The 20,278-nt window shown below is 43.3% G+C and overlaps 1 protein-coding gene across 7 annotated transcripts in view; it reads left to right on the top strand.

Moving 5' to 3' along the window:
• The window catches only part of ubap2l (ubiquitin associated protein 2-like), a 39,154-nt gene extending 19,300 nt beyond the window's left edge, over positions 1-19,854 (top strand). For 3 of the 7 annotated variants that reach the window (XM_080788042.1, XM_080788044.1, XM_080788041.1), the window contains 16 exons: positions 2,308-2,630; positions 3,276-3,448; positions 3,751-3,859; positions 5,246-5,285; positions 5,689-5,875; positions 6,129-6,198; positions 6,776-7,088; positions 7,332-7,420; positions 7,882-7,935; positions 8,122-8,203; positions 9,263-9,474; positions 9,875-9,980; positions 12,657-12,782; positions 15,824-15,891; positions 16,165-16,359; positions 17,709-19,854. In XM_080788042.1, coding sequence (XP_080644168.1) covers positions 2,308-2,630; positions 3,276-3,448; positions 3,751-3,859; positions 5,246-5,285; positions 5,689-5,875; positions 6,129-6,198; positions 6,776-7,088; positions 7,332-7,420; positions 7,882-7,935; positions 8,122-8,203; positions 9,263-9,474; positions 9,875-9,980; positions 12,657-12,782; positions 15,824-15,891; positions 16,165-16,359; positions 17,709-17,804 — 2,243 coding nt within the window. In that variant the 3' untranslated portion in view covers positions 17,805-19,854. The remainder of the gene's footprint in view (positions 1-2,307; positions 2,631-3,275; positions 3,449-3,750; positions 3,860-5,245; positions 5,286-5,688; positions 5,876-6,128; positions 6,199-6,775; positions 7,089-7,331; positions 7,421-7,881; positions 7,936-8,121; positions 8,204-9,262; positions 9,475-9,874; positions 9,981-12,656; positions 12,783-15,823; positions 15,892-16,164; positions 16,360-17,708) is intronic. The other 4 variants (XM_080788046.1, XM_080788043.1, XM_080788047.1 and 1 more) reach the window with 2 other exon arrangements.
• Positions 19,855-20,278: the final 424 nt, after the last annotated feature.

Below are 20,278 nucleotides of genomic sequence, written 5' to 3'. Positions count from 1 at the left end.
ACTATATGTATATATATGATGATTTTGGGTGTGACAGTACATTAGAGGGACCTCCACACGGTAACTCTGTCATTTCTCAACCGTTTCGGACGTGGGTGGCTTGTCAGAACCGGCCCGGCACCCTGGGCGTGTTCCTGTGGGTCTGGAAGTTCCGGGGACCCCCACACACGGCTCGGGCTGTTAGCCGCGCAAGTTTGTAAACGGTATTAAAGTTTCGATCGTTCACATTGTGGTTATGTTAATTATGCATGCAGCCACCACGTGGACTAGCTTAGCTAGCCTAGCTTTATAGCCTACTGCAGGGGTGCCCACACTTTTTTGACTTGAGGTCTACTTTTAAAATTGCCAGCTCAAGGTGATCTACCAACCAAAAAAATATTATCCCATTGCTTAAAATACTCAAAATAAATAACATTAAGGCATTAGGACTGTTTCAATCAATAAATTCTATTTATTTACCACCTTTATTTTTAACCACATTTTTATTAAGTTACTCTTTGTAATAACGTCAATCAATTTCAATTTGTAATAACATATTGCTAAAGTATCACAATCACATGAAGGAATAATGCACTCAACTCAACCAGAGAAGAACTCCTACCACAGGTCTCTGGCAATCAATTAATAGGCCTACAGTTGCAACCACTATATTAATGGAAAGTATTTCATACAATTTAAATTAAAAAAATCTGAACTATCCCTTTAATCAGATGACTGCTTTCAGCCTTGCACTGAATGGAGTCCGTCAGCGCTGCGTAATCCGGACAGTCACTGCTGACAGCTAGTCTTAAACAGGCCTCCAAATGATCGTCCGTCAACGTGGAACGATATTTGGACTTAATTATCTTCATGTGGGAAAACGCTGATTCACATAAATATGTGGAGCCAAATAACGCTGTGAGCGAGGCTGCACAAGTCCTGATGTTTGGATACTTTTCCTTCACGAGTAAATTCCAAAACTCTCTATCGCGGGCGCGCAACTTTAACTGTATGTCAGCCTGCAGTGCCATGATCTCATTCTCCAACGCAGAAGAGTTCATGTTAAAAAGTGTTGCTATTTTCGAGGCAATGGAATCAACATCAGCTTCTGAATGGGAAGCACATGAATGTAGCGATGGGCTCGAGTAAGGCAAACGCAGTTGGACTTGGAATGTGACATCGTGAAAAAATAATCTTCTTCCCACTCTGCATGGAAGTGATATGTTTTAGGCTTCTTTGCCGCGCGCATCTTGCTATATGAACAATGATGGATAGATATCCTTTTAATTTGTTTGTTTAACAACATAACAGACCCGACGTTCCCCACACTTGAAAACCAGGCACTGCATTGTGGGGGGGTTTAAAGCCGCCGCCGCCTGCCCGAGGCGACTCGAGGATTGTTTTTTTTTTTTTTTTTTTCATGTCGGGGCCAAGCGGTCTACTTGCGCAGCGCTTGCGATCGACTGGTCGACCGCGATCGACGTAATGGGCACCCATGTCCTACTGTATATACTAATCTATTCTACACTACACCATTAGTAGGCTAACAATAATGTAGATCATCCATTTTTTTCTTGGCTTTCCAGATTGGTAATCACCATAAATTCTGTTCTCCGAAAATAGCTCATCTACAAGCTCATGCACTGGCTGCAGATCGGCTATTTTCGGATAAGAGATTTCTAGACATTATGTGCAAATATAAAAAAATAACTGGAGGTGGAAAGCCTGATGACGTGAGGTTGGTTTGGAGGGGACGAGGAGACTATTGCGTCACCGTTTCAGCAAATAGGCGGCATTCGCTGTACACGCACAATACGTCCTCGTCTGGAGTACACCACCTCAGTTCACACAGGTGTGATTTTGTTTGTCTATGGTTGTTTGGGATTTCTCAAATGACCAGCAAACTAAATTGGCTGCTCTGGTTAACACGACTGTCACTTTAGTTTTCAAACCTTATGCTGATAACAAACATTTAACTTGCACCTTCATCAGGAATTAATTTTTTAACATATGTTTATTGAGTTTTCTTTACGACATGGTATTTTCAAAACAATTATTCACATATTTCATCAGGAAACATTAATGGAGCAACCAACATACATGGAAGACAGGAAGTAGAGCCATATTCAGAAAACAACAAAAAACAAAACAAAGCAGCACCAGATGTGGACATACAGGAAGCAATACAAATCCCACAACCAGTCCAAAATGTAAATAAAATTAATACTTGTAACACAAAGACGGAGCTTCATCCAACTTTGCCATGGGTAATTCTGCCTGTTTGCAATCACAATGTTTGAGCTGGGCTTTTTTTTTTCTTTCATGCAGATATGAAGACTCAGCCAGAGTCTGCGGTCCACACTCCCTTCACCAAGCGCCAGCCCTACCAGTCCACCACCTCCACCTCGTCCATGTTGGACGCTTTCCTGCAGGACAAGGGCCTGCCTCCACCTTCATCTTTGCCCCAACAGACGTCCACCTCACCCCACGTAGCCCCTCCACCTGCCTCGTCCCTCCCCAAAATGGTGGCGGTCCCTACTTTGGGTCAGCAAGTGTCGCCGGGTCCGTCGGACACGCAGGGCTCCAGCCCGCTACCACTACAGCAGCACAAACTAAAACAGCAGAAGAAGAGGACCTCCATTACTACAAAGGTATCGTCACCACTTTGTTTTCAAATGTTATTCCTGATGGCGTTAAATTATTCTTTTCATGCCATAGCGAGAAAATGGGAATTGGCAGAAATGCATGCTAATTGCAGTGTCCACTTCACTTGAGCTTGGGTGTCTTTGTCTTAACTTATTAGCAGATAAGCAAATGCTCAACTGATGTTGACTGGTGATAGAATCAGGAAATTAAACGAACTGTAAAATGTAGGCATGCACCGATATGGAAATGGTTCTTATTTACAGATAATGGCAAATATCGTCCGATACCGATATGTGGCCGGTGAATCCCTACATGACATCTAAACAATGTCATTTTAGATTGTTTGTAAAGCCAATGCAAACATCTGGCTTGTATAAAAAAAAAATTAGGCTGTGATGTTAACTTGCTCTACCAGCTTCCATCTGAGCTTACTTCTCATTCTGCCCACTGTTATACATGTAGCCAAAACTAGCCATGCTTGTCAGGGAGGACATAAGTTCTTTGTTGCATCTTTATGCATTTTATCCCCAGCTTTTTCTTTTCTCTGTAATGTGGTAGTGTTGATGGTGCCACATTGCTTCTTTAATAAACAATGTCGGAAACACTGCTGAAAAGAGATCGTAATATCCTTTTCCATCTAATGTCTACAGATTCCAGCAATGGCAGTAGAGATGCCAGGCTCATCAGACATCTCTGGCCTCAATTTCCAGTTTGGTGCGCTGCAGTTTGGGTCGGAACCAGCGTTGCCAGAATATGACTCCACCCCCGCCACCACCGTGCCAGCCAACCAGGTTCAGAACACCATGTACAGCAGTCCTAGCAGGTTTGTACCACTAATAAAGGGCACAACCCATCGGGTATAATTAAATTGAGAGGTTGTGTAAGACAACAATATTTCAGTTTGAGGTGAAACACCACAGTTTATTAGTCTCAGTAATAGTCTCAGTAGTAACTGAAATGATATGATAAAAGCAATAATGATAGCTTTTGTTTAATTTATTTGTGTAGTAACCTCTACATGACTTTATCTTTATCAGTGTACTGGAACGAATTAAGCCAGAAAGATAACTCTTTTGGGACGTAACTTTTTGCACCCATTGTTCATTATACTGTTACAACCTCCAGTGAGTCGACCAACCCCAGCCAGATGGACCTGTACGATCAGAGAACCTCCCAGACCAGACGCTATCCTCCCTCAGCCTCATCCTCCCCTCAGAAGGACATGCAGCCCAAGGTGAGGTCATAGTCTTTGCAAAACGTACAGTTATACTATAACGCTAAAAGGGTGACTGTCTAGGTCCTTCGTCTTCGATGTCTCCCCTTTGACTGATTGACTTGTCCATTCAAACTCTAGACGGGCCCGCCCCAAAGTTATTAGTGCAGCTGCGCCCGTCAGCCGACGAAAACTAGAGATCTGAACAGGCCCGAAAATGAAGGCCCGGTCCTACCTGGGCCCTCATCAAACCCTGTACACTCAAGACACTGCCCCCGCTACCACCCTTAGATCTCCATATATGGAGCTGACCTGTTCTGATATTCCATATGTTGATCTGACCTCATCAAACCCTGTACACTCAAGACACTGCCCCCGCTACCACCTTTAGATCTCCATATATGGAGCTGACCTGTTCTGATATTCTATATGTTGATCTGACCTCATCAAAACCTGTACACTCAAGACACGCTCCATATATGGCCAGTACAGAATTCATTCCATATGTTGATCTGACCCCCATGCCAAAGCTCCAGCACGTGTGTGTGTGTGTGTGTGTGTGTGTGTGTGTGTGAGAGAGAGATTTCGTTCACTCAGTCCACATGTTCCTATGCTTCACAATGTCTCATCCTTCTAGGTCTTATTTTTACTGGGTCAAGGCCATTATAAAGCATGAGTGGTTTTTGGCCTCACAGAGTTGCAATGCTGCGTGCAATCGTGCATCCATTTAGACCTGAGGCTGATTCTAATTAACCTGACTCCACCAGATGGGGCAGCAGAGAGTACACTGGGTTCCCCCCCTCCTGTTTCCATCTGGGAACTCTCATGCAGACTCGATGCTCCGGCCACCAAATGGCCTGGCCAATCAGCGGCAGCTAGAGGCGGGATCAAGGCATACACAGTCCTGCCTTGATCCCGCCTCTAGCTGCCGCTGATTGGCCAGGCCGTTTGGTGGCTGGAGCATCGAGTCTGCCTGACAGTGTTTCCACACCTGAGTGGAAAACGGCCGACAGAAGAAGCTGTCCGCAGCTTATTTTCCGAGTTTTTAGACAGCTGGTGGATGGAAAAGAAGCTCCACCTCCGCGGCTAACTGCCGTGACGGACAGATTCCCGGAAACGCTCTCCTCCGCAGCAGTCAGCCGCAGAGGTGGAGCTTAATTTCCATCCACCAGCTGTCTAAAAACCCGTAAAAGAAGCTTCGGACAGCAGAGGACGGAAATTCTCATTAAAAATGTAAAAAAATATATGATGTTATGTTGCTATGTATACATATAACAACTAATGAGACACAGACGTAGCTCCCGGATTCAAAGATATAACAACGTTTAGGGTGCACCAGGTCTACAAATTTCCCTGTTGTATGTTTCAATGGAAACTAGTGATTTCACCTTGTTTTTGTTTTTACAGAATGGTTTCAGTTCAATGCAGATGGTGCAATCTGTGGAAGGTGAGTGTCTTAATGTGCTTTATTTTCATTAACCACTTGAATACACTTCCACTCTTCCCTCTACAGTCTACTCTACATCAAGTCTCTTGGCCAAAATAGCCGATTTACAAGCTGACTTTTGAAAAACACATTTTTATTCCTCCAGATTCTGTACAAAAATCACATTGGCCTATTATAGCGCCACCAGGAAGCCACAACCTGACCTGTGCCTGACTAGGGGCACTTTTCCTAGTTTTGCATCATAAATGTGCACAAAGTTGTTGTTGGTGAAAATGAGTAGGATTAGGTATTTCTCTGGATTGGAATATATCTTAGAAAGCATCCATTTTATTTCCTCTTAGTTTGTCTCTGTCTCATTATGGTTTGGACTATATTACAGAAATGACTGTTGATTTGTTCTTAGCTGCAGCAGGTTCTGCAGCGTCGGCCTCTGATTCCGTCACTACGGCATCAGTCTCAAGCATGGGAGCTTTGACGGACAGTGGCTCAAGTCCCACCTCTTTGTTGACATCCAATCAGGCGTCCCTCAGTGCTTTAGGGCACAGTGAAGACCTGCCCTCAAGCACCATCCCCCCACCTCAGCATAACAAGTAAGACCGCCGTCTTACTTAATTTCAATTCACTAGCATATTCAGATATTTATTTTCTCTAGAGTTTAATCAAATTAAACCCACCTGACTTATTACAGTTACATAAGAAAGCTACATTTTTATTTTGCTAAATTAAACTAAATAAAGGCATGACTCGCATCAACACTTTTTTCCAGTTGGAAATATGCAATTTATGTTGAGCAACAGTCGTGCACAACGTATGAATTGCTCCGATTCTGTCTTCCTTCCATAGTTCTCTCCCAACACAACAGAACAGCCTCTCTCAATCTTCTGGCAGATCATCTAGTTCAAGCTTATTGGTGGTGAGTGGTTGTATGATGTGTGTATGTTCAGTATGTGTTGGGGCATTTACCGCATGGCTTAACCGTCGTAAAATTAATAATGAATAATGAATATAGATGATTTGCATGCAATGCATTGTGAGCTTCTTGTAGATCTGCTATATTTGTTTTATTTTTTGAAAATGTTACATTTTCTAAAGTTTTAGGGGGAAAGGGGGAAATTTGTGCCTCTAATGACATGCCCAAAATGGCGATGTCAGGCTGAAAGTGGTTAAAAAGGGAAGAACCTCCTCAGGGTGAGTGTGGGCATGAAGTCGCTTGCATCTGCTGCTAACGATTGCAGTATAAACTGTTGGATGAAATGCTGTCATAGGGTGAATTAATTCATTGGATAATGTTAACTCCAGGCTCCTGAATAATAAAACATCTCATATTTTATCTGTGTGTGTGTGATGAGGATATTTGCCTCCATCTCTTAAAAGCAACATTGAAAACTGCATTTCCTGCGATAGCGGATGCATCAGATAAGTGATAACTTATCTGTTCGACCCCTAATGGACATCTAATACAATTTGTCTAAACTACATCCTCTCTGCAGCACCCTGGCATAGACGGTGACTCCAGCTTGCATCCCTCCTCCTACCCCTCCTCCATCTCAGCTGTGGCCTCTTCATCGGTACCCTCCTCTTCGTCAGCGGCCGTGGCAGTTATGCAGGTCTCCCTTGGGGCACCCCAAGCCTCGTCCATGGGCTCCTCCACCGTCTTGGCCCCCTCGGGTCTGATCGCTGCCGGCATGGCCATGGGCCTCAACACGGCCTCAATGGGTCCCCAAATGGCCATCGCAGCCATGTCAAACTCCACGTCGATCATGGCCTCGTCTGCCTCATCGCGCAGTTCAGCAGTGTCCTCAGGTTGGATATGTTATTTGCATGATTATTTTCTGCCCCACAGATCAACATTTGAGGGAGGTGGGAGGGTAGGTTATCATTCAATCCGCATGATTTATTGATCTAAAATGGCAAAATACTAAACGTCGTCTTAATCTACTTAATGTACCGACATTAGAGACTAGTTGTACTATTAATTTGCTGCACCTTTTTTCTTTGAAATTGAATGAATATAATGTTTTGTCTTCTTTGTACTCCTGCATACAGGGAAAGCACCACCGAACCTTCCCCCTGGAGTGCCCCCTCTGCTGCCCAACCCGTACATCATGGCACCAGGACTACTGCACGCCTACCCTGTGAGTCGTACACAACACCATGCACAGTCCTGTTAGTTATGTTAGTTTATCCTCCATTTGAGCCTAAAATTATTGTGAGGATTAGAAGTGGCTATGGAATTCATGTATTGAATGATTCTAGAAAATAATGTAACCTTTTTGATGGACAAATGGACTAGTATTACTCACTCTGATGAATCCAGTGTTTCCTAACTACTCGAGTCAGGACAAACAATTTTATTGCAGCATGTTGAGACAGACTCGGAGTGACAGACATAAAAAACAACTTCACGTTAGGATTATTTTGCTGTTTGACATATCGGTTCCTTGCTCCGCAAAGCATAATTCCCCAGAGTCCAACTAGTGGAGTTGGACAGCTCTGATCCCCATGCATGCCGTTATCTCTTTCTCAGGTCTTATTTGTGTAGCAGTGGTACCTTGTAAAGTAACCTCTTGTCTCTCTCTCTCTCTCTCTCTCTCAGCCTCAGGTGTATGGCTATGACGACCTACAGATGCTACAGACCAGAATACCACTGGTGAGTTTAGTCTAATGACTATAGACATAAGACATGCACCATCGCCTGGTGCTGTTGATTTATGAATAGAATGATTCTAGCCATACTGACTGCATTAATTATAAGACATTTTAGTTCATTACATATTTTTTCCTATGATTAAATTACTTTCTCCCCCCCTCCCGCCTCCCACTTGTCCTCTGTTAGGATTACTACAGCATTCCATTTGCAACTCCTGCGACGGCACTGACTGGCAGAGATGGCGGCCTGACCAACAACCCTTATGCTGGTGAGCTCCGGGGCTTTATTTAACCAAAAGTAACATTACGTATCATCCATCAGGTTGACGATTGTGCCTGTGTCACCTGATGAGTGCACACGTTGTTGGAGTGGCTTGTGGTCAAATCAAAGCCAAAATCCAAATCCCGGCAGAGATGGTGGTGTAATATTCTACCAGTTGAGATATTCGTACAAACCAAACCAAGCTCTGGCAGTTGTAGTGCAATGCTCTGCTCCAGGATGTAATCCTCTACAATGAATGGAATAAACCAAGAGTTTGGACAGTTAAGTCTGATTGGTCGCTCCATGAAGTCTTGATCTGAGAATAGCCGATCTACAAGCTTGCAGGTCTACTAATCTCTGCCGTTTTCTGCGTGCGACCGAGCATACATTTGGCTTTACACAATTCAGTATTTAAGTCGACGTCATTTTGTAGTCCTACGTTACGTCCGTGTCCAAGTGGCACCAGCTCCAGTCCGCTTCTCATTGTAAATGGCAATATCTAAACGTGTGAAGCTTTTTACAATGATATTTTTCAGAAAGGAAACCATTGAGGGTTCAAATGGGTCTTAATGCTTCCAACTCGAGTAGAATTATTAATGTTCTGTAAAAGTGTCCATGACAAAGGAAATATATGATGTGGAGACAATAAAGACTATTATTATTGAAGGTGGTAACGGTCCATTTGCTCAGTACAATATTTCGGGGGCATATTTAGACTGTATGCAGGGTTGAGTATGTTGAATCTAGTTTGCATTAATACGATCTCTAATGGAGGATTTAGTTGACACAATGAAATAAAATGGCGATAGTATTCAGTGTGGGGCAGACGGCCTGTCACAGTCAGATTTGGGAGACCAGTAGCTTTGTTGTTGCAAGGAAAGCAGTAAAATTAGACTTTCGTGGTTGTTTTAGTCTCAGATTTAGTCCGACGTAGGGACGCAGTATAACTATGGTGACACAAAAGTAGGACCCGGAAGTAACTCTAGAGAAGGGGCGCTTACGTCACGGCTAAAATACTGAATAGTCACTGTTTCCACCTCTTCTCTCCATCTTCCTATTTCCACAGGTGACCTGTCAAAGTTTGGCCGTGGTGACTCATCATCTCCGGCTCCAGCCACCACACTGGCCCAGACACAGCAGACGCAGACGCACCACACTGCACAGCAGCCGTTCCTCAACCCGGCCCTGCCCCCAGGGTACAGCTACACCAGCCTGCCCTACTACACTGGCATGCCAGGCCTACCCAACACCTTCCAGTACGGACCTGCTGTGTTCCCGGTGAGGAATGCCCTGTTAAACTGAGAGGAAGAAGCACTACGGAATGTCACTACGTTTTTTTTAAACTATTTTGTCACATCTGTAATTGTACTTTTGTGTTCAGCAATGCAATTAAATGTATTTTTTTTGTTTTTTACAAATTCAGGAAATTGAATCGGTTGAAATTGATTATTTACTTTTTTTGTCTTTACTTGGAACACCAAATAAATTTGATTTGCCTTTTGTTGGTTGAAATGTTTGGACAATTCTTATATATATATTTTTTTCCCACTGTATTTGAAATATGCTATGAGTTGTATACCAGCCGAATCAGGTCTACTTGTGTTTCCTGTGACTGGGGAGCTATCATCAGGCTGTGGCCTCTTAACTACTTCCTGTTCATATTGTCTCCTACATTCAGGTGGCTCCTACCTCGTCAAAGCAGCATGGCGTGAATGTTGGTGTGAACGCATCGGCCACGCCCTTCCAACAGGCCAGTGGCTACGGTTCCCATGGCTACAACACTGGTGAGGCACCGAGCAAAAAAACGGGCGCTCTCCACGGAAACGGCATGCCTTCAGTGGTCATACCCGTTTAGTTGACTTACACCTGCCTAGTATTACTGACTGTTGCCGATTGTGTTTCGACCTCTTGAATGATTGTTTTTCTTTTCTTTTCTCTTTTACATCACTAATATCTATTAACGAAAGCCAAATGCTTGTCCGCATGTGTTTGTAGGTTGTTCAGATTCAACTTTTGAAACCTGTCTTCTAGAGCCTCTGATTCTGAAAGTTAAGAATGCAACTGCTTGCAAGTTGATATGGGTTTCTGTTAATGCTCGCTTTCATTTCTGTCCAGTTTCACTGACAGACCATGGCTAACCTACAGTATATGCATCTTGCGCAGCCATTGTTGTTGCCTGTGAACAGAAGGAACTCTGTACAAGGAATGTGGGCAAAAACAAAATTGTGTGTTTCAACAATTCCCTAGGCTGGTCTTGGTCTGTAGGATTGCCAATGGAAAATAAACTGAAAGGATAAAGGAGAAAAAAGCAGGACGTACAACAATCAACAATGTTGCCTGGCGACCTCACTTTATATATAACAGATGGGGTTAGGGTGGTTGGTCTTCTGTTGTCTTCCATTGCTTGCTTTCTTCATTTCAGCAAGAGGAGTTGGCCTCAAACGCTTCACCATCCACCCCCCCCCCCCCCCTATCTCCAACACTCACTGTCATACTCAATACTGTCCACTACAGCCCCATCATCCTCAATAATGTCCCCCCCCAACACTGTTGTAATCAAAATTCCCCCCCAACACTGTTTTACTCAACATTGTCCCCCCCCAACACTGTAGTACTCAACATTGTCCCCCCCCAACACTGTAGTACTCAACATTGTCCCCCCCCAACACTGTAGTACTCAACATTGTCGTCCCCCCCAACACTGTAGTACTAAACATTGTCGTCCCCCCCAACACTGTAGTACTCAACATTGTCCCCCCCCCCCAACACTGTAGTACTCAACATTGCCCCCCCCCCCAACACTGTAGTACTCAACATTGTCCCCCCCAACACTGTAGTACTCAACATTGTCCCCCCCAACACTGTAGTACTCAACATTGTCCCCCCCAACACTGTAGTACTCAACATTGTCCCCCCCCCAACACTGTAGTACTCAACATTGTCCCCCCCAACACTGTAGTACTCAACATTGCCCCCCCCCCAACACTGTAGTACTCAACATTGTCCCCCCCCCAACACTGTAGTACTCAACATTGTCCCTCCCAACACTGTAATACTCAACATTGTCCCCTCCAACACTGTAGTACTCAACATTGTCCCCCCCAACACTGTAGTACTCAACATTGTCCCCCCAACACTGTAGTACTCAACATTGTCCCCCCCAACACTGTAGTACTCAACATTGTCCCCCCCCCAACACTGTAGTACTCAACATTGTCCCCCCCCCCAACAGTGTAGTACTCAACATTGTCCCCTCCAACACTGTAGTACTCAACATTGTCCCCTCCAATACTGTTGTACTCAACACTGTCCCTCCCAACACTGTAGTACTCAACATTGTCCCCCCCAACACTGTAGTACTCAACATTGTACCCCCCAACACTGTAGTACTCAACATTGTCCCCCCCCCAACACTGTAGTACTCAACATTGTCCCCCCCAACACTGTAGTACTCAATACTGCCCCGTCAACACCACACTAAGTGCTGCCAGCTCACACTTATCCACAGTGACCCTTTTCTTGATGTACCTTACTCCAGTTAAAGCCCCCCATCATCCATGTTGATTATGTACTTTCGTACATTGTCATTCACACATAATTTACTCTCGGACCATGTTGAAATGTGTGCACCTACAAAACGGACTGCAGTGCCTTTTTTATTTGTACAAAATTGCACCGTCTGCTAGGGCTGGGGCGGTATGGGATTTTTATTACCGCGGTTATTGCCGCCCCCTATACCGCGGTAATTACCCCCCCCCCCAAAAAAGGAAATAATAAGAGGGCTAATAAAAATTAGTTATGTTGTGTGCGATATTAATTGTGAGATTACCATAATGACGGTAATCATTAAAGGACCTCTTTTCAACCCATCTTCATATAATAGGTCCTCACTAATGATCATGTTAAAATGGCATGTTTTTTTCTACTCTGTCTGTCACTTTTCATTTCATTAATTCATTTTTTAAACCGCGGTAATGAACCCGATACCGTGGTATGCGTTACATACCGGCGGTATTGCGGTTATTGCACCCAGCCCTACCGTCTGCTGCTTTCTGCCATTACCTACCGCCACCACCCCCTCACCAAACTCACCAGCCATCTCGCCCAGCCTCCACCCCTGCCCCCATTGTGGACACGTACACACCCTGCCTGACCCTTACCCGTATCCACCCCGTCCCCTCAGACCTGACTCAAATAGTTTTGCAGATAATACAGTACCAGGTGGATGCCGTTTACCACTTGGGACAAAAACGGTACCAGAATCTTATGTAATCACATGCATTATTTCAGTTTGCTGTGATTTAGACTCTGACTGTAACCTGATCCTGACCCACCTGGTGCTCCACAACGGTTAGAAATAAGCGACTATTAAGAGCAGAGTCTGCCCTCCCTCCCGCCCCCCTCCCCCCGCCTGGTGTGTCTAACGCTGTGGGCTGCGGCTGTGTGTCTGACTGTTGCAGGCTATGAGGAAATGGGCCAGGCTTCGGGGAGTGGGGATTTCTGTAAGGGCGGATACGGCTCTGCCGTGGCCGCTGCTGCTTCCGCACAAAACAAGCCAGCCAGCTCTGTCACCGGGCCTGGAGTCGGTGAGTGCCGCCAACTGAAAAGAGAGAAAAAAATAAAACTTCCATTCCACCCACCTCCCATCCTCCTTGTGTCATCAGCCGTCCTTCAAAATCGCCTATTTTCCCTCTTCGTCCCCGCTCCTTCATCGCTGATGTGAAGCGAGAACTGCTGCTCTGTGTATGTATGCTGGACAGTCTACTGCAGCCTGCCTCCATTTTGTTTTCAAGCCCAGCCTGTCATTGTGTTTTAAAGCTCCCTTGCTCCAGAGCTACTCATCACCAGGGCCTTGTACAAATATACTAGGTCATAGTCTCGGTTGCAGTAGTCATGCCTTGTATATTCTGCTGTGATCAGTTGCGTTGGTAATATAAGTGATCGCTGGAGTCCAATCTGTGATTAGTAATGTGTGACACAAATATCCAGTGTTTCTCGTAAAATTTTATGTCACACATGTGGGTTTGGAGTCATTTTACTTTTGGGTCCATGCCTGTCCCAATTGTGGTTTCAGTTATGGTCCGACTGCACTTTGATGCATCTAGAGGTGTTCATCTGGGCCTTTTTTACTATTTTCAATCCAGAGTAATTTGAATAGTAACAAAGGTAAACGTATACAATCAACGTGTCACAAGTATAGAGTTAAATGAGGGTTCCCTATACGCTACCAGTAAGATGCGGGAAGCGAACGCAGCTCGTACATATTTGGGTTTTTTTTAAGATTTATTTTTAAGTTATTTTTTTAAGTTATTTTTAAGTTAAGTTTTTAACTTAGCCATAACCATATAAGGAGTCCCCAAAGCAGCTATACGTCCAAATATGGAGTGTGTTGCATCAATCACAAACAAATCACTCAGCTCCATATATGGGCACAAAGGGGGGACGGACACACGGACACACACACAGACATGATCTGCTAGGTCTCATAGTAAGTGCTCAGTGCTTTCGCAACAAACTGGTGATGAGCAGCTGTGGTTCATGCTTCTCCCTCTCTGTGCTTGTTTTCCGCCAACGTTGCCATCGCTGTTCTCAGAGGTACCTACCCCACTATCCTGAGGTGGAAGTAGGTCGCACACCCCCAAGGTGAAAAAGGCACAAAAATAATCCTAATAAAGTACTGGAATTGCCCACAATCCTGTGTTCCAAAAGGGTGATTGTACGGACTACTTGAGGATTACGTGACTATTCAACTGGATGGACTTGGTCTGGAACTTTTGAGGCATATGTTTGTCTGAGGTGGCATCTGAGACGAAACGATGTTGCCTGCTGTAGATGTGTATGAGGGTTTGGTCATCCGTTTACATGTTCCTGCTGTTGGAATGGAAGAGAAGCCTGTCTTGGAATGTTTAGAGGTTGGATATACCAGTGTATAGGAGGGAAGGGCCACCATGTTGGACAAGCGGAGACAAAAAGAAAGGAGATGGTTCTCTTTCTCTAATATTTTAGAAAGCACGTTTTTAGGAAATACAAATTGTTCTCTCTCTCCACATGGTGACGGTGGCAATCCATAACCAATTTCTAATGAATGTGTCAGACTTTTATGAAAGACTGTAAGCTTTCACTTTGCCTAACTCGACGATCAATCATCTGTTTATGAACATTAGTTTTGTCTAATTTCATTTAACTTGGCACTGTGGGATTTGTATTTGAAACAAGGTGTTCAGTCTCATTGAAATATCCAAACATGTCTGTTTTTGAGTGTCCTCCTATTCTGGGACCATGTTCTGCGTCTCCATGGCAATACAGGTGATCTGTGAGTCAGAACAACTATAGCGGTAACAGTCAGACAGCGGTGCCTTGACTACTGTGGCTGACTGGACTTTCTTTTTACCCTAAATCTCCTTTTTCTTTACCCTCTTCATCATCTCATCCTGTCCCCTCACCCCTTCCTTATATTTTGTTATGCATAAAGGGTAATTCCACCAAAATGTCTTTACTCATTAGGTTGGTATTCATTCTGAAAGAATTATGCGAAACCTTATTTTAATCTATTGCATTTATTATGTTTTATTTCCCAGGATTAAAGGACCACGATTTTCTTCTACTCTGAAGTCTGTGTCTCATAGGGGGGCTGTGGGCAGTTTAGAAACCGTCCTCCAGTGACATCATTAGGCAGATTTTACAAAAATGTTTCGATTTTGTGAGAACGATGGCTTCCATTTTCACATTGCAACTTTTCAGGACTAGAAAGCCTGCAGTTTCTATTGGCTTGTATTCCCCATAGATGATGTCACTGGAGGACGGTTTCTGAACTGCCCACAGCACTCCTATGAGACACAGAACGAGTCAAAGAATTGCGCCATTTTTTTCCCATGATTATTAGTGAGGACCTATATGAAGATAGGTTGAAAAGTGGTGAAGTGGTCCTTTAATGGAACTTTTATCACATCCTTTGCTTGTTACAAGACCTGTTGATGGGCATCATAATACAAGTTTAATTTATACACTTTAGTTTCATAGCTATATCAAGAATGATACTCTGGTAAAAATCATCAAACATGGTAAACACATGGCGACATGAAAACACTGTAAACTGTAGAATTCCCTTTGAACGCTTATTTGTATGACAGACTGCAGTTTGTAGACTGCTAGTCTTGTATAGCCAGACAACTATTCCACAATCTATGTTATATAGATTCTTGAACTACAACTCCTGAAATTCAAGGCTGGAAGCTGGCATCTCATTTTCGTTCACAAAAATATAATTTAAAATGTCTTTACATTTTCTTTTTTAATTTCCATTTCTGCTAAGCGGCAAGCTATAATATTGGGATACATTTTCGCTAGTGTAAAGATGTTATGGAAGTGGGGTATCCGCTTAATCATCAACAGAGCTCTCGTGCTCCAGACTTATGGCTGGAAGCATTTGAAGATTGTGAGAGTCAACAGTTTGGCCACGTGAGACTACAGCCACACTAATTCAAATGAGAGAATATTCCCTTGGGCAGTGATCATGTTGTTGAATCACTGGCTGAATGCCCATAGGATTTTTCCTTAAAAGTGTTCTGAAAAACGATTGGCTTCCAGATTTATCAGGCTAAGTTTGTCTCCTCTGTGTCCCCTTCAGGAGTCTCTGTGACATCAAGCAACACAGGGGTACCAGACATTTCAGGGTCTGTTTACACAAAGACTCAGGTCAGTATAACAAGTCACTGACAGGTGACAGGACTTCTGATTGTGAAATGGCAGGGAAGTTTGAAAGAATAATGCATCCTCCATGGAGTCTTCATTTGGAAATTACTTTTAACACCAGTGTGTCAAGTTTCACTTTTGGCGTAAGAATCCATTATTATCCACTGTCGACAGACACTTGTCTCACGAGTATTCAGTTTGCATATCTTCTTAGGGGTCTTTGATATTGTACTCTACCGAGTGCAGTCGATTTAGTAAATGTTTTTGTTTCTGCAGTCGTTTGAGAAGCAGGGTTTCCATGCTGGTACACCGGCAGCATCCTTCAGCCTGCCCTCGGCCCTGGGCAGTGGTGGACCCATCAACCCCCCCGCTGCCGCTGGCTACGCCCCGGCTCCATTCATGCACATCCTGGCACCGCATCAGCAGCCTCACTCTCAAATCCTGCACCACCACCTTCAACAGGATGGACAGGTAGATGATTCTGAAACATTTTACGGTTTATTTTCTTATCTGTCAACAGGAAATGTGTCAGTCATAGCGACTGACACATGGCGAATCGGATGCATTATTGGTCAATATAATTGTCTCCACCAGGCCGAAGGCATGAGGAGAGAGAGTATGTTTTGCACTCCGTCCGTGTGTGTGTGTTCGTCTGTTACCAGCTAATATCCGGCACCGTCAACCTGGTCGATGCCAAATTTTGTGCACACACTCCCTGGATGCCAACGATGAACCTCTGCCCCAAATTTTCCAGAGCGGCCTGTTATATCCTGTTATATACCAGGAGGTTTTTGATATTACTCCTTCAGATTCTGTCCAAAAATCCCGCAAATCGTTACACAGTATCTCTATCTCACCAGACAGTAGCCAGACAGTGGGAGGTCGGAGGTTCGATCCCCGGCCGGGTCATACCAAAGACTGTAAAAATGGGACCCAATGCCTCTCGGCATCAATGGGTTGGATTGGGGGTTAAATCAACTAATGATTCCCGAGCGCGGCGCACGCTGCAGCTCACCGCTCCAAGAGATGGGTCAAATGTGGAGAACAAATTTCACTGCGGTAACGTGTGTGGCTAATCGTATGACTTTGACTATAGTCATGTCTTCAAGACGGATCTGTCCGATATTTCATATTCCATCCTAATTTGCTAAGATTGGCTTTCAAAGTTTGCAGCATTGGCCCGTTTTGAACAAAAAGCATAAAATCATGAACGCAGCGTGCAATTTCACAGACTTTTCTACTAGGGGGGCACTTTATCTAGTTCACCCTTTGTCAATTCCCGCCCATGGCTGTGCCCCTCTTTGCACCCATTGGTTGCCGTTTCGTGGTTGAACAAAAATCCTTTCTCTCCAGTCTCCACCCACTACCATTGAAATAAGGTGTTTTTCAGTTGCTTATTGAAATTCTGTGCATTCTGTCAGTAAAAAGGAACATCACAGGTGCAGCATGGTGACTGGGCATATGTTTGTTTTTAGTTTTTTCCAAAAATGATGCTTTAGCAAATTCAACATAAACAAGGCGGAAACAAGGTGTAAAGAGCCTGCTGGTTAGTCGGCAAATAATGACATTCACGATACCAGCGGACCATAATGTGGTGTTTGATAAAGCTACATGGTTTCATTTGTGCTCAGTAAAACATAGTATGAGGAAGGGCAGCAATACTAACAATATAATGAAGATTTGTTTCCTTGACATTAAAAGAGTGAATGAATATCGGTCAAATTGTTAAATAAACATCTGTATTTCCCAATTGTTTTTATAGTTGACACAGAAATCCACAATGAATGGGATGAAATGCTTACGATCCTCTCTACCCACAGAGCGGCACTGGACAGCGCAGCCAGAACGCCTCCATTCAACAGAAGTCTCAGATCAACAAGACTGCATATAACAGCTATAGCTGGGGGACCAACTAGCATCCACCGTCTGGGCCCCTTGGTGTTCCAAGTCTTGACAGAAACTGGGGCCACAGAGGGGGCCCATACTTCCCCGCCCACCCCACAAATGGTCTCTGTGTCATTTTCTCTCTCTTCCTTTTTCTCTGTCTCTCGCTCTCTGATATAGAGATTCCCTCCATGCTCTCGGCTGAACCTGCAGTTCTTTCCCGTCCCCCTGCCAGAGGTGGCGCTGTGCCGAAAGAAACACCGGGACGTGCAGGAGGGTCATGGGCAGTCTTGAGAGAGGGGAGCTGGAGCTAAATGGTTTTATGGTTGTAGTAGTGATGCACCGTTAAAAGAGCTGAAATATTGAGTGTTGGGAAATTTGTATCATGTTCAAACCCCCCTTAATTTCAGATGTGTGTAACATAGAGATGTTTTCTAAAAGAATGAATGTTTGCTTTTTGGTTGATACCCTTTTCACTTTTTTTTTATGAGGACAAACTAAGAAATATCTGAAGGCAGGCCAGGTTTGTATTTTTCACATTCAAATCCCCACTTACTGTATATGAAAATACCCCTAACACACAATATCCAACCCATTTTTCTTTTGTTTTTCAGATTTATTTTAGACATTGTTTTAAGCTTCAAAAGTCATTCTCCCAATTGGCAGTGAAGTTTATTTTTTACCAAATATAGAATATTATATGTATGTGTGCATGTCTGCGAGTCTGAGTTTGTGTGTAAGCGTGTGTGCTGGCTTGGAATGTGAGGAGAATGTATTTGTTGGTGGGTGTTGTGTGCCTGAGCACGTGGTTGTACATTCAGGAGGCTGTGTGTGCAGTTTTTTTGTCTTATCACATAAGACGTAGAAGTGTACAAAATTATTTTCCATTAACTTGATAATGTACAATATCTGGAATATAAATGTTTATACATAAATTCCCACCAATTCTGGAAGAGATGGTGAGAGTGAACAAGACCTATACACACCCCGTCTGCCTTCTAACCTAATGCGTATGAGTGACTTTGTTTTTCTAAGTACCCCCCCCTCCCTCCCTCCCTCTACACAAGGCCCCTCCCTTGTCCTCCACTTATAATGGAAGCAGTGATTTCAGACGGACAGAATTGTACTGTTTTGTTTTGGGGTTTTTCTGTCAGTGACATTTTTTTTTGTACCGTGCATTTAAAAAAGAATTTAAATGGATAAACTTGTCTTGTACATATATATATACTATATATATAAACACAAGTACTGTAGTCCTTGTTTGTTTGATGCCCCCTTTCCCTTCTCAAATCCTCGCAGACTTGTTAGCTTTTTTGTTTTGATTTTTGGTTTCATATGTTTTTTATTTTGTAAAAAATATATAAATATTAAGTAAATAAACAGGAAAAAGACATTTTCATCATTTTGGATGTGAATGTCTTTTTTTTTTTCTTTTTTTTTAAGAAACTTTATTTTTGTATCCTGTGGCTTGTAAATATGGCAGCATTTCTTTCAAAGTCTGTTTGTGATGCCCTACACGTGTACTGTGGGCTGTCATTCTGCTAGTTGGCCTTTTGAGTCATTTGACAAATTGAAATGTGAAATTCAATTTTAATAGTCTACATATATCTTTTTCAACTTACTGTAACAGTGGAACGGTGTGTTCAGGAGAACGCTGACCAATTCTCGGCCTGTGCTACATTTCGCATCACTGGATGTTTACATGCACGCAATACTTCAGTTACTATGAACAATAAGATTAAGTTGGTTTATTTTATTTTTTCCTAATGAACCACCTAGGATGTATTTGATGGGTTAGTTTACTCAGGATGGTATTCATTGAGATTCACAATTATTTGTTGTCTTCACCACTTGTCACGTTTTAATTAGAATCCATAATCATGCCACCGTGGAAGTTGGTAATCAGACTATCATGATGTTGGAGTATTGTATTATAATCTAATTGTGTGCATGTAAACATGCCCACCTAGAACTAAGGAAAAGGGTGTTTGGTTGTAGGTGTGCGTTAAAGGGCTGTGTTAACTTAATAGTTGACTCTGGAGGACCAGCAGTACCAAATAAAACTTAAACAGTGTTTCTCCATACAGTTGCATTTCGTTTGTTCTTTGTCATTTTACACTCATTCAGAACTAGTGTTTGGTTTAGAATCTGGTTGTTGATTCTACAGAAAAGACATTTATGTATATATGCCTGGCTAAACAAGTTACTTCATCACATAAATCTTTGTATTCACTCTACACATGTTTAATCTGAAAGCATTCCATCAAGTTCATGTCTTATTATAGATGTATACCCGCACACACCACTGCTGCTGGTCCTCACAGAGTAAACATAGGCAGGGTGTGATTTAACAGACAAACAATGCTGCAAAGTACACTTTATGAAACCTCTTATGGAATCCTAATTAATTCCCCGTACTATACTTGTAAGTCTTAAAGTGCAAATTCAACAAGTGACTGTGGAATATTGCATTTTGCAGTAAGTTATTAAGCAAAAAAAATGTACA

This window comes from Protomyctophum bolini, assembly GCF_963924005.1.
Source record: "Protomyctophum bolini genome assembly, chromosome: 17".
In the NCBI taxonomy this organism is placed as follows: Eukaryota; Metazoa; Chordata; class Actinopteri; order Myctophiformes; family Myctophidae; genus Protomyctophum; species Protomyctophum bolini.
This window is presented reverse-complemented; position numbering and strand designations above follow the sequence as displayed.